Source organism: Entelurus aequoreus, linkage group LG07, assembly GCF_033978785.1.
Source record: "Entelurus aequoreus isolate RoL-2023_Sb linkage group LG07, RoL_Eaeq_v1.1, whole genome shotgun sequence".
NCBI lineage: Eukaryota > Metazoa > Chordata > Actinopteri > Syngnathiformes > Syngnathidae > Entelurus > Entelurus aequoreus.
The window spans coordinates 35,485,672-35,500,710 of NC_084737.1; the positions used below are offsets into that span (position 1 = coordinate 35,485,672).

At 40.7% G+C, this 15,039-nt stretch overlaps 1 protein-coding gene across 1 annotated transcript; it reads left to right on the plus strand.

Moving 5' to 3' along the window:
* The first annotated feature begins 8,243 nt into the window (after window positions 1-8,243).
* nemp1 (nuclear envelope integral membrane protein 1) lies at window positions 8,244-15,039 on the plus strand. The gene is made up of 9 exons (XM_062053373.1): window positions 8,244-8,419; window positions 9,217-9,338; window positions 11,910-12,126; window positions 12,194-12,266; window positions 12,350-12,443; window positions 12,536-12,650; window positions 12,769-12,985; window positions 13,140-13,316; window positions 14,364-15,039. Exons 1-9 carry the CDS (start codon window positions 8,311-8,313, stop codon window positions 14,527-14,529), a joined length of 1,290 nt encoding a protein of 429 aa, XP_061909357.1. The 5' UTR covers window positions 8,244-8,310; the 3' UTR covers window positions 14,530-15,039.

Below are 15,039 nucleotides of genomic sequence, written 5' to 3' on the forward strand. Positions count from 1 at the left end.
TTCCATCAAGCATGGAGTGATAGTTTAATAACTTATAAACGCATGCTTACCTTAGCTGAAGCTAAATATTACTCAAATCTCATCCACCTCAACAAAAATTATCCTACATTTTTGTTTAGTACAGTAGCATCGCTAACCCAACAAGGGACTCCTCCCAGTAGCTCCACCCACTCGGCAGATGACTTTATGAATTTCTTTAATAAGAAAATTGAAGTCATTAGAAAGGAGATTAAAGACAATGCATCCCAGCTACAACTGGGTTCTATTAACACAGATACGACTGTATATACGACCGATACCGCCCTCCAAAATAGTTTATCTCTCTTTGATGAAATAACATTAGAGGAATTGTTAAGATGTGTAAATGGGACAAAACAAACAACATGTTTACTTGACCCATTTCCTGGGAAACTTATCAAGGAGCTTTTTGTATTATTAGGTCCATCAGTGCTAAATATTATAAACTTATCACTTTCCTCTGGCACTGTTCCCCTAGCATTCAAAAAAGCGGTTATTCATCCTCTACTCAAAAGACCTAACCTCGATCCTGACCTCATGGTAAACTACCGGCCGGTGTCCCACCTTCCGTTTATCTCGAAAATCATCGAAAAAATTGTTGCACAGCAGCTTAATGAACACTTAGCGTCTAACAATCTCTGTGAACCTTTTCAATCCGGTTTCAGGGCAGATCACTCTACGGAGACAGCCCTCGCAAAAATGACTAATGATCTATTGCTAGCGATGGATTCTGATGCGTCATCTATGTTGCTGCTTCTTGATCTTAGCGCCGCTTTCGATACCGTCGATCATAATATTTTATTAGAGCGTATCAAAACACGTATTGGTATGTCAGACTTAGCCTTGCCTTGGTTTAACTCTTATCTTACTGACAGGATGCAGTGCGTCTCCCATAACAATGTGACATCGGACTATGTTAAGGTAACGTGCAGAGTTCCCCAGGGTTCGGTTCTTGGCCCTGCACTTTTTAGCAGTTACATGCTGCCGCTAGGTGACATCCTACGCAAATACGGTGTTAGCTTTCACTGTTATGCTGATGACACCCAACTCTACATGCCCCTAAAGCTGACCAACACGCGTGGAGGCGTGTCTTAATGAAATTAAACAATGGATGTCCGTTAACTTTTTGCAACTCAACGCTAAGAAAACGGAAATGCTGATTATCAGTCCTGCTCAACATCGACATCTATTTAATAATACCACCTTAACATTTGACAACCAAACAATTACACAAAGCGACTCGGTAAAGATTCTGGGTATTATTTTCGACCCAACTCTCTCGTTTGAGTCACACATTAAGAGTGTTACTAAAACGGCCTTCTTTCATCTCCGTAATATCGCAAAAATCCGTTCCATTTTGTCCACTAACGACGCTGAGATCATTATTCATGCGTTCGTTACGTCTCGTCTCGATTACTGTAACGTATTATTTTCGGGTCTCCCTATGTCTAGCATTAAAAGATTACAGTTGGTACAAAATGCGGCTGCTAGACTTTTGACAAGAACAAGAAAGTTTGATCATATTACGCCTATACTGGCTCACCTGCACTGGCTTCCTGTGCACTTAAGATGTGACTTTAAGGTTTTACTACTTACGTATAAAATACTACACGGTCTAGCTCCATCCTATCTTGCTGACTGTATTGTACCATATGTCCCGGCAAGAAACCTGCGTTCAAAGAACTCCGGCTTATTAGTGATTCCCAGAGCCCAAAAAAAGTCTGCGGGCTACAGAGCGTTTTCTGTTCAGGCTCCAGTACTGTGGAATGCCCTCCCGGTAACAGTTAGAGATGCTACCTCAGTAGAAGCATTTAAGTCCCATCTTATAACTAATTTGTATACTCTAGCCTTTAAATAGACCCCCCTTTGTTAGACCAGTTGATCTGCCGTTTTCTTTTCTCCTCTGCCCCCTCGCTGGGTTATTCCGGTTCCGGTGACCATGGATGAGGTGCTGGCTGTCCAGAGTTGAGACCGGGGTGGACCGCTCGCCTGTGCATCGGTTGGGGACGTCTCTGCGCTACTGACCTGTCTCCGCTCGGGATGGTCTTCTGCTGGCCCCACTATGGACTGGACTCTCACTGTTATGTTGGATCAACTAGGGACTGTACTTAGACGGGGGGTTACCCACATATGCGATCCTCCCCAAGGTTTCTCATAGTCTTTCACATCGACGTCCCTTGTGTGGGTTCTGTGCCGAGGATGTCGTTGTGGCTTGTGCAGCCCTTTGAGACTTTTGTGATTTAGGGCTATATAAATAAACATTGATTGATTGATTGATTGATTGATTGAACTGAAGCTGCAAAATTGTATTTTTCCATTCGAGGATTTTCAGCCACTTCACCTGTTGCCTTAAAAGCTGGTCTCAGGCTGGTCAGAGTTAAAAAACACCTTTGGAAATCTTGTACAAACAAGCAATTCAAGTTATGGATAAAAAAAACTAGGCACTATCATCACTGTGCCATTCTAAAAAAATACAGTATTTAAAACTGGGACAGTCTTCACACATTTGCAGACTTAAAACTGACCTATAAAGTACTGCATGAATTGGCTCCAGATCCTCTGGCAGCCTGTCACTCGAGGCTCTGTCAGAGGTGACTGTTATATTCCTCTGCGCAAGAGCACTTTCAGTAAGTCACCAGTGAGGGGTGGTCTCCGCCAGGGCTGCTCTTTGTCAAAGGTTCTGTTCATAACTTTTATGCATGGAATTTCTAGGCGCAGTCAGGGCGTTAAGGGGATCCGGTTTGGTGGCTGCAGGATTAGGTCTCTGCTTTTTGCAGATGATGTGGTCCTGCTGGCTTCATCTGGCCAGGATCTTCAGCTCTCACTGGATCGGTTCGCAGCCGAGTGTGAAGCGAATGGGATGAGAATCGGCACCTCCAAGTTCGAGTCAATGGTTCTCACCTGGAAAAGAGTGGAGTGCTATCTCCAGGTTGGGGAGGATATCTTGCCCCAAGTGGAGGAGTTCAAGTACCTCTGAGTTTTGTTCACGAGTGAGAGAATAGTGGATCATGAGATCGACAGGCGGATCAGTGCGGCGTCTGGAGTGATGCGGACCCTATATCGATCTGTCGTGGTGAAGAAGTAGCAGAACCGAAAGGCAAAGCTCTCAATTTACTGATCGATCTACATTTCTATCCTCACCTATGGTCATGAGTTTAGGGTTATGACCGAAAGGACAGGATCCCGTATGATATGAGTTTCCTCCCTTTGAGGAAAGGTAATAAGCTATGTCATCTCCACATCGAGAGGAGCTAGGTGAGGTGGTTTGGGCATCTGGTCATGACGGCCCCCGAACGCCTCCCTGCGGGAGGTGTTTAGGGTACGTCCGACCTTTCGGATGCCACTGGGAAGACCCAGGACATATTGAAGGGTCAATGTCTCCCATGCTGGCCTGGCAACACCTCAGGATCCCCTGGGAGGAGCTGGGCGAAATGGCTGGGGAGAGGGAAGTCTGGGCTTTTCTGCTTAGGCCCCCGCGACCTTCCCTCGGATAACAAGATGGATGGATGGATACATGAGGCAGGGGTCTCCAACCTTTTTTGCACCAGGGACCAATTTAATGTAGCCATCATTTTTCACGAACTGACCTTCCACGTGTGGCAGATAAATACAGCAAAAATAAGTGCATGAAAAATCCAACTCACCATTACACTGAATTAGTGGGAGCCCTGGGCTTGTTTCTTTGTGATGAGATGGTCCTCGGTAGGTGGATGGTATTTGGTGAAACACCCAAAATGTGGATATCGTGCAAAAGTCCATTTGCGCCAGCAATTCAACTTCAAATGGGAAACTAATATCTGATATAAATTCATTACATGTAAAGTGAGATATGTCAAGCCTTTATTTCTTATAATTTTGATGATCATGGCTTACAGTTTTTGAAAACCCCAAATTTTCTGATATTTTCAATTTAAGGTTTTCTTAAGCTGTAAACCAAAATCATCTAAATTATGTCAAACGAGGGCTTGAAATATCTTCAGTCGCATGTTATAAGCCTACTTCATGCATTAGTTTCACCTTGTAAATCTATTAACTGGAATAAATTAACCTTTACAAACTATTCTTTTTTTTTTGTTTCACCTGTATCTACCATCAACTTACCAGGGACTGCACATGGAAATTAGCCTTTGGCTACAATATGGTACATTTCCATTTTAAATGTTCATTAATGTGCATTGTTTTTCCCACCTTTTTGAGGAGCGCCTAAGTGAGGCTGATCCGTTGGCGGTCCCGTCTTGTCTCCCTGTAACGTATGTCTGCTCTTAGCGGGATTGTGCCGAAAATGTAATTTCAGTTCTTATGTGTCTTGTACATGTAAGAATGGACAATAAAGCTGATTGATTGATTGATTGTTCTATGTAACAAAGATATAAAAAATATAACAAATGGAAACTTCCTATCAGGCATATTTTTATACACCTATGAACAAGCTTATTTGTGTGTCTAGTGCAGGAGAAAAAAGTTAAGTCAGAGAAAATGCAGTCGTTTATAAATTATTTAATGTTTCTATGCGGCCTGGTAGCAAATGTGTCAGTACTTGTCCCGGGAACCAGTGGTTGGGGACCGCTGCACTGGGTTTTCAAAGTCATTTTCATTGCAATTATAACAATGAGGTAAATACGTGTGAGTTTTAAAAAACTAATAAAAGCCTCATTATATACAATTGCCTATTTGATTATTGTATTTGATTACTGACAGATTGATGTATAACTTGCTTTAAAATTATAAGTCAAGGTGAAAAGCAGATAGTTATGTATTTTTGATAAACCCCACAAGAAAGCTTGGAATGTGTTTAATATGTTCATATGTATAACATGCATTGTACAGGTGTATCAAACTCATTTTTATGAAGCACCTCATCGTAATTATGGCTGCCTTCAGAGAGGGTATTGTAACGTTTAATATGTTTACATATAAATGAATAATCGCCTCATGATATTAGTACACAATTGCCATTGCATTTATTAATTAGATTTTTTTAATGTACAATATAATGGATAACTTGTTTTAAAATAAGTTATTTTGACAAGCAAATATTTAAGTACTGTATGGATTTGTATTTTTACAAAACATTTAATACAGTTTAAAATACATGTAATTTCATGCAGTATATACATGTTTGTGGGCAGCATGGTGAGCCAGGGGTTAGTGCATGTGCCTCGCAATACGAAGGTCCTGGGTTCGATTCCCTGGGCTCGGGGTCTTTCTGTGTGGAGTTTGCATGTTCTCACCGTGACTGTGTGGGTTCCCCCCGGGTACTCCGGCTTCCTCCCACCTCCAAAGACATGCACCTGGGGATAGGTTGATTGGCAACACTAAATTGGCCCTAGTGTGTGAATGTGAGTGTGGATGTTGTCTGTCTATCTGTGTTGGGCCTGCGATGAGGTGGCGACTTATCCAGGGTGTACCCCGCCTACCGCCCGAATGCAGCTGAGATAGGCTCCAGCACCCACCGCGACCCCGAAAGAGACAAGCGGTAGAAAATGGATGTATGGATATACATGTTTGTCAAAATGGAAAGATCGAATACATTTATTAAGAAATATGAGGTACTTTATTGACGCACATTATTTCCAGGCTTTCAGAGGCCATATAAAATGATGTGGCCTTGGGTTTGACACCTGTGCACTCGGGCTATTCAAATGGTACGGCGGAGGCAAAATCCGGAATGACATATAAACTTCCCCGGAGTTCAATTCAAAACTTGGTAGAGACTAAAATTTTTGCAGAAGATTATTAAAAACACTTGAGTACTATAATATTATTACAATATAGATGATCTTTGACTAGCTTTTCTTAAAAACAGCAGAGTGCTCCTGTAGAAGAACTTTGACTAGTGTAAACATATCGCTTGGGCTTTGATTTATAACAAGTCATTTAATGAAGTGAAACCTTTAAGGTATGGCAGATCATTGCATTGACATTTAACCTCCTGGGAGTTAGTATCCTTTGCAGTGGACACTTATATTTTGCATAACAAGGCAGTTTTTTTTTTCACAATAACTCTGAAATAGATAAAAAAACACTCTGTTTTATTTATATATGTTACATCCAGGAATTAAATTGGTCAACACTCTGTTGAGTCGTTAGTGAAGAGCAAGTTGTGCAAAAAGTACTAAAACATTCAACAGTTGGAGATCAATCAATCAATCAATCAATCAATGTTTATTTATACAGCCCTAAATCACAAGTGTCTCAAAGGGCTGCACAAGCCACAACGACATCCGCGGTTCAGCGCCCACATAAGGCCAAGGAAAAACTCACAACCCAGTAGGACGTCGATGAGAACGACTATGAGAAACCTTGGAGAGGACCGCAGATGTGGGTGTACCCACTTGTGAAAGTCCAGTCCATAGTGGATCTAACATAATAGTAAGAGTCCAGTCTATAGTGGGGCCAGCAGGAGACCATCCTGAGCGGAGACGGGTTAGTAGCGCAGAGATGTCCCTAACCGATGCACAGGCGAGCGGTCCACCCTGGGTCCCGACTCTGGACAGCCAGCACTTCATCCATGGCCACCGGACCTGTGCCCCCCCCTCCACAAGGGAGAGGGGGGCAGAGGAGAAAAGAAAAGAAACGGCAGATCAACTGGTCTAAAAAGGGGGTCTATTTAAAGGCTAGAGTATACAAATGAGTTTTAAGATGGGACTTAAATGCTTCTACTGAGGTAGCATCTCTAACTGTTATTGGGAGGGCATTCAATAGTACTGGAGCCCGATCCATCATTCATCCATTTTCTACCGCTTGTCCCTCTCGGGGTCGCGGGGGTGCTGAAGCCTATCCCAGCTGCACTTGGGCGGAAGGCGGGGTACACCCTGGACAAGTCGCCACCTCAAGGCAATAATGCCCAAATAATAAATATCTATGTTATTTGGACAACAGATTTGTCAACTAAATGCTCAACATACGTTGTCACTTACACACAAAGAAAGTTGTTGAATAATATGTAATCAAACTATACAGTATAACAATAATGATTTGCGTGTTTGGAAAAACGTACTTCCAATGTGTGATTTTATGCTCTCTCGTAAACATTTATTGAGCAGTTGTTGTTATCATTGTTATTAATATAATTTTTCCACGGCCTACTGGTTTATTGTCACACATGATATCATTAAAGGACACAGCGAATATATTCAACAAAATAATACATTCTGTTTGGTTTTAGGATTACAAATGATAATAAATACAGATGTCCACAGAGATTATCCACAAGAGGATGCTATAGACTTGCAAGAGTTGTTTAGCTTTTTTAGTCAAAAGGTAAACAAGGGATCTTTTTTTCACAGCTCACTACTTTAGGACCTTAACAGATTATGTGATGTTTTGAATGAGTCATTCATTCATTCATACAATTTGACTATACACTATTGTGGATGTATTCGTTTAATCTGGAGTCAGAATATGTTTAAAGAGGAGACGATGCGTAAACTGAAAATCAGACGTATTTATTCCCTATTGGATACAATTTGTTACAACAATTTGTTAGAGCGCTATCTTTCCCTAGTATCGACACGGCGACTTACACAGGTCTGTCCGGATGCGTCCTTTCCCTCGGGCTCTTACAATATATATCACAATGTATGAATATGCGATAAGGTGTCTTCTTCCAGTCGTGGAATCTTCCTCTGCCTTCTCCTTCCTGGACTCCGACCCCACATCTGGTGTTTGTCCTTCTGACCTCAGCAAAGAAGCCAAGTGACCAGTGAAGATGTAGGAGATAAGTGTTTACTGTCGGCCTCAACTTTCACCCAGTTTCAACTGAAACTCAGAACATATGATTAGTTGCACGGCATATTCTATATCTTAAACATTTCTTAATTACTTCATCCTTCATTATCTTAATGATATCCCAACACAATACATTATTTAGCAAAGAGAAGTAGTATTCAGTATTAATAATTCTTAGATTTATTTTAGAAAGTCGTGCGTTTAACCTTTGGCATATGTAAACCTCCTGATTATTTAATACATGTAGGATTATTTAAATATTTCTGTTTTACTTGTTACTGTTTCCTCTCGTCACTTCTCATCATTTTTTGTATTAAGTCGTGTTTACAATGTTTTAGTTTACTGTCCGGTTCGTCGTGCTGTATGTACAATACAGACTTTAACCGTGGAATTTTCTTATTCGCTTCCGTTTTTCTTGTCATGACAACCAATAAAGTTTAACGATGGCACAAAAAAAATATGACACGTTCAAGTCCAATGTTCTGATTGGCTGTGGGTTTCATGACGAGAAAAAGGAAGAGGAAAGGGCGGGATTAACCGGAACCAACTGGCGTTAACATCATGGCGGGACACACGAAAGAACGAAACAACAGCCTTTCCACAAGAGTCCGGTCTTTCATTTTAACGGTGCTGCTTTTCTTTTTACCTCAAACATCATTACAAGTTACAGGTAAAGGAGGTTAAACGCCGTATTTAGAGATGTAATTGTTAGTTGTCAAATATATACAGCATCCTGTATCACATTACAACATACAGTACTTGCTAAGATGTTAGCTTGAGTATGCACCTGTACACTGGAAACTGTAGACTTGTAAAATAGATAGATTTTTTTTTATGTAAACCTGACACTACTACAGTGACCAGTGTAATTTGCTTTTCGATGTAACATGAAGTGTTATTTTGTTGAACATGGTCTTATTCTAGTTCACTCATCGGGACACATCACAACAACATGCGTATGATTGAAGTCAATCAATCAACGTTTACTTATATAGTTCTAAATCATACGTTTCTCAAAGGGCTGCACAAGCCACAACGACATCCTTGGCTCAGATCCCACATCAGGGCAAGAAAAAACTCAACTCAATGGGATGACAATGATAAACCTTGGAGGGGATAGCAGATGTGGGGATCTAGCATTATATTGTGAGAGTCCAGTCCATAGTGGATCTAACATAATAGTGTGAGAGTCCAGTCCATAGTGGATCTAACATAATAGTGTGAGAGTCCAGTCAATAGTGGGGCCAGCAGGTGATCATCTTGAGTGGAGACGGGTCAGCAGCGCAGAGACGTCCCCAACTGATGCACAGATGAGTGGTCCACCCTCGGTCCCGACTTTGGACAGCTAGCGCAAAATCTGTGGTCACCGAATCTGTGCCCGGGAGAGGGGGCCAGAGCAGAAAAGAAACATAAGTTGTTCATGTTTGCCTTGTCTGACAAATGAATGAGTGTACTTTTGTAATCTAGGTAACACGCCTCCAGTCATCAATCTCAGGGATGGAGAATCATATGCAATGTCGGGTTCCAATCTGTTCTGTTACAACAACTCCATGGTACCAAACTGGAGGCAAACCTGGACAAGAATTCAGGTTTGTTCCTTGACAATTTGTTCTATTGATGCTCATGCAATTTGTATTTAATGTACTGTAAGTAAATATTGATAGGCTATTGCTCAGTGTGCCAACCTCACAGACAGAAGATCAAGAGTCTTTGTTGGAGCGAGTCTGTGTGGAATTGGCATGTTTTTACCTAGGTTATCTACCGTAGGTTTTCTCAAGACTTTCTCATGCATCCCCAAAACATGCACATTATGTTAATTGGAGACTTTAAATAGTCCATGGTAAAACAATGCTGCTGTTTTGATATAATAACATCGTTTGCTTGCGTTTTTGACTCATTCTGCTTCAGTGTGATGCAGACCAGCAGTGCTATGCTCAAATTTCTTCAGCAAGTCGACTACTTGCTCTGTCATGTTTTTGATAATTCCTTTCTTTAATTCAATGAATATCATTCACTGTTTCTTCTCAAAGCTGTCCTTCACATTTACCTGCTTCCTTCTCGTACTTGGAAAAACAAAGTCATGTTATTAACTATTTATTATTATTATTATTATTAGCCTTTATTTAACCAGGTAAAATCCCATTGAGATCAAAGATCTCTTTTCCAAGGGAGACCTGGCCAAGAGGGCAGCAGCAAGGTTACATTAAAAACAGTAAACAAATACATAAAACATCACATTTACGACATTAAATCTTGCTCACATAACACATGTGCATACAGACAAGGTAGACTGCAGTCCTTTCACAGAAGCTTTAAACTCATTCAACGTAACAAGGGTTTGAAGTTTAATATTCGATTGTAGGTTATTCCAAGCCTTCGCTGCTGAAAACCTAAATGCTTTCTTGCCCAGTTCAGTTCTTACTTTGGGGACGACAAATTGCAGAACATTCATTGAACGAAGATTGTGACTTCCTTGTTTCTTCGTTAAAAGACAAGACAGATAAGATGGAGTGATACCCAGAATGGTTTTGTAGATGAAAACTATAAGCTAATGCTAGAGCGTTTGGGCGGATGTTACAGGGTTTACTGTGGCATTTGCTATGCCAATTAAAGGCCTACTGAAACCCACTACTACCGACCACGCAGTCTGATAGTTTATATATCAATGATGAAATCTTAACATTGCAACACATGCCAATACGGCCAGGTTAACTTACAAAGTGCAATTTTAAATTTCCAGGGAAATATCCGGCTGAAAACGTCTCGGTATGATGACGTTTGCGCGTGACGTCACGGATTGAACGGAAGTATTGGGACACCATTTTGTCCCAATACAAACAGCGTCTGTTTTCATCGAAAAATTCCACAGTATTCTGGACATCTGTGTTGGTGAATCTTTTGTAATTTGTTTAATGAACAATGGAGACAGCAAAGAAGAAAGCTGTAGGTGGGATCGGTGTATTAGCGGCTGGCTACAGCAACACAACCAGGAGGACTTTGAGTTGGATAGCAGACGCGCTATCCGACGCTAGCCGCCGACCGCACCGATGATCGGATGAAGTCCTTCGTCGCGCCGTCGATCGCTGGAACGCAGGTGAGCACGGGTGGTGATGAGGGCTGGCGTAGGTGGAGAGCTAATGTTTTTAGCATAGCTCTGTCGAGGTCCCGTAGCTAAGTTAGCTTCAATAGCGTCGTAAGCAACAGCATTGCTAGGCTTCGCCAGGCTGGACAGCATTAACCGTGTGGTTACAGGTCCAGGGTTTGGTTCGGTGTCTCCTGATAGTAGAAGTAATAGTAGTAATAGTAGTAGGGGCATGTTTCTTCTGTTTCTATCCGCAGTTAAGCACAATGCTATCACGTTAGCTCCGAAGCTAAAGTGCTTCACCGATGTATTGTCGTGGAGATAAAAGTCACTGTGAATGTCCATTTGGCGTTCTCGACTCTCATTTTCAAGAGGATATATAGTATCCGAGGTGGTTTAAAATACAAATCCGTGATCCACAATAGAAAAAGGAGAAAGTGTGGAATCCAATGAGCCCTTGTACCCAAGTTACGGTCAGAGCGAAAAAAGATACACCCTGGCGTCCTGAACTGCACTCTAATCCTTCACTCTCACTTTCCTCATCCAAGAATCTTTCATCCTCGCTCAAATTAATGGGGTAATCGTCGCTTTCTCGGTCCGAATCGCTCTCGCTGCTGGTGTAAACAATGTGCAGATGTGAAGAGCTCTTCAACCTGTGATGTCACGCTACTTCCGGTACAGGCAAGGCTTTTTTATCAGCGACCAAAAGTTGCAAACTTTATCGTCGATGTTCTCTATTAAATCCTTTCAGCAAAAATATGGCAATATCGCAAAATGATCAAGTATGACACAGAATGGACCTGCTACCCCCGTTTAAATAAGAACATTTCATTTCAGTAGGCCTTTAATGGTAGGGATACTTAAATTTTTACTTGCAACTTAAAGCATAACAATTAGCCAAGAGACAGCTCTTATCTCAAAACACTTAAATTGGGACATTCTTGAGTTGTGGTAACACTGTATTGATAGGTTTTGCCTCATTTGGGGTATATTTCTTACACTATGGCATTGGCAATGAAATGTTATCCATACTTCAGCCAAATGGTTTGGCTCCACATTAACAATACTTTTCTGACAGGTCAGAGTTTGGAGCTTAACAGTGTTCAAGGTGGAAACTGTAGGGAACGAGGAGGAGCTGCAAGAGCTAGAGCGCTTCACCATCTGGAACTGGTTCCAGAGTTTATTGCGTGAAGGCCATAATGAAACCACAATAAACATCCACCTGTTCAGCAAAAAGACATGTTTCAAGATTGAACCTACCGACAAGACCGTGTACAATGTCAAGTCGCTACGCAGTAAGTGGTGTCTACCTAATTATCTGGTATCATTCCTGTTTGGCTAAAAACAATGTTTTTCTTTCAGAGTTTGACATATATTTATTTCTTATCTTCCTTGCTGGAATAATGTTATTTGCCTTTGCTGACTCCCTCAGCAGGTAAATTATCGTTTTTGACACTTTTTAAAAATCTTCATTGGTGAATTATTAAATACCTTTTTTGTCATTTTTTATTGCAACAGGAGCCAAGTCTTCTTCTATTCTGCTGGCATGGGTACAGGAATGTTTGCTTCTCTCATCATTCTCATTTTTTTACTGGCCCGCCTTTTGCCGAGGGTAATCAAAGCTTTTGAAAAAATAAAAAAGTAAAACAGGAAAGAAACACATGCATGTCAGTTTAAAAACAGTACATATTTGTGTTTTGACAGAAAAGCCCGTTTTACTTATTGGTTGTTGGCGGCTGGTCTTTCTCCATCTACACCATCCAGCTTGTCTGTAGAAACCTCCGCCTGATTCTTCAAGAACATTGGCATGCGGCTTTAGGTACATACAAAAATTGTACATAGGAATGTAAACAATGACCATTTCATCATGTTTTCTGTCTTTTTGCTTCGGGTTAGATTTCTGTAACACTATGTAAGCCAATGTACTCTCCCCACAGGTTACGTGGGAGTGGTAGGCTTCATCAGTTTCACTGTGTGTTACCGCTACGGCCCTCTGGTTGATGAAAAGAGCATCAACATTCTGTCGTGGACGCTGCAGTTGTTCGGCTTGGTCTTGATTTATCTGGGGATTCAAATTCAGGAGGTGGCGTTAGCCATTATTGTCGCAGCCGTATTTGCTAAGAACCTGGAGTACCCCATCATGATGGCAGTGAGGTGAGGACTGACACATGATGGCGCAAGAGGGCTTTGTTTATGCTTTCAAAATCTTTATCCAACCCAAGTCTCCTAATAACATAAAAAAATATTCTTACTCATATCTGTCATTGCATTTTTCTTTTTTTAAAGCTAATTTGCAATTATTGCTTAGGAAAATTCGACACTATGTTCACTTGAAGCCATTGAAGCGTCGCCTGTTGACTGAGGAAGAGTATCGCAAGCAAGGGGAGGAGGAGACTGTGCATTCTCTGGAAGAGTTGCGGAAATTCTGTCACAGCCCAGAGTTCAGCCCGTGGAAGGCCGTGAGCAGGCTTCAGTCCCCCAAGAGGTGACCATTGTCATCTTTTTACTCGCATTAAATTGATTAAATAAAGCTTAATTGGTTTTGTGACGGCGCTCCTAACTCAAAACACTTGGGTCTCAAACGTTCCCCCTTGAAATGAATTTAATTAAATTCAATTGGTATACTTTTCAAATGTTCTTGTAGTCAGACAATATTTTCGGTATATAAAATGGAATTAGAATTCCGCGGTTAAAATTCCATCTAATTTACCGGAAGTATGGTCGGACTTCAAGAACATTTGAAAAGTATATGATTAAGAAGACATAACAAACCTTTTTGAGCAATTCAATTGGTTTTGATCCCCTACCCCAACAGCACAATTTTAACATGGAACATGCCTTTTAAAAAATTAAACTTCTAAAAAAATGTATTTTATGAAAAACAATACGATAGAATTTACTATAAACAACTACAGTAGTTTTATGAAATATTTTAATAACATACAGAATTTACCTTGGAGAATGGACTTCTATGGTATCTTTTTCCAGCTGCTTCTCCATATTTTCATGGATAAATGTCTGTTGGTTAGATAATATTTTAATGTCCTTGGCTGTCATCATTGAATCATTCTGCTTCAATATGGTGCAGCCTAGCAACTGCTTCACCAAGTTAGCGAGCTACATGTACGCGCTCTGCTGTGTTTTTGATGATGAGTTCTTTAATTCAATGAATGTCATCTACTTCTTTGCACTGTCCATGACATTTCATGACTTTCCCACGGTTGACTTGGATCTTTAGCTGTAATCTAAGGCTAAGACTAGATGTCAACTTGAGGCGTGGGTGCTTCTAACAAAAATGTTTTCTTGCATCTTAAAGCATAACAATTAGCTGAGAGACGGGTCTTATCTCAAAACACTCGTGAATTAAGGTTACCACTGTATGTGGTTATAGTTTATTTGTATTTTATTATCGTAAAAGCATTCAACACAATCTAATCCTAAAGCAGGGAGAATACTTTTGATAAGAGGGCAACCTGTGATTGAGTACAACATGCCTGTCTTGATAAGCTTACCTAATTTTTCTTATCTAAAGGTTTGCAGATTTTATCGAGGGGTCGTCACACTTGATGGCCAATGAGGTGTCGGTCCACGCACAGGAATATGGCTGCAAAGATTTTTGGGTGGACGAATTTTTTGACACAGATGACGAGGACGATGTCCCATCCAGCCTCTGCCAAAATCAGGATGAGGAAACTTAAGACGCCTTGAAAACACTGGAAACACAGAATTTCAACCTTTTGGGAAGGTTGATGGCGCTCTGCTGCTTCAACGCTAACACTCGGACTGTTGAGCCACTGAGTTGTAGAAGAAGTCGGTGACCATTGCACACTAAAATGTGTGCTCATTGTTATTCCAGATACTGTACCTGGATTTCCTCACTTACATACAGTCAAAAACTGTTTTTAGAATGATCCTAAACATTGAATGTAAAACATGGTTTATGTGAGTGCGAGCAATTTATGTTGTATAACTAGTATTCTGTTGATAAATCTGATAAACTTTCATATTTTTACAGCTTGAAACTGGGTGCATTCTCTTCATAGAAACTTTTTTTTTTTTTTTTAACATGATTTACTCTTCTATTAAAATTATAAGTCATCATTTACTACCTTTTTAAATCACAGGTGTCAAGTTGAAACCCGCCACATTGTTTTATATGGCCCACAAAAGCCTGTAAATTTGCATCAATAAAGTACTTTATTCTTTCT

Coding starts and splice junctions, on each gene's coding strand:
- nemp1 (XM_062053373.1), top strand. CDS start 8,311: ATGGCGGGACACACGAAAGAACGAAACAACAGCCTTTCCACAAGAGTC. Junction 9,339..11,909: donor AAACCTGGACAAGAATTCAG/GTTTGTTCCTTG, acceptor CTTTTCTGACAG/GTCAGAGTTTGGAGCTTAAC. Junction 12,267..12,349: donor TTTGCTGACTCCCTCAGCAG/GTAAATTATCGT, acceptor TTATTGCAACAG/GAGCCAAGTCTTCTTCTATT.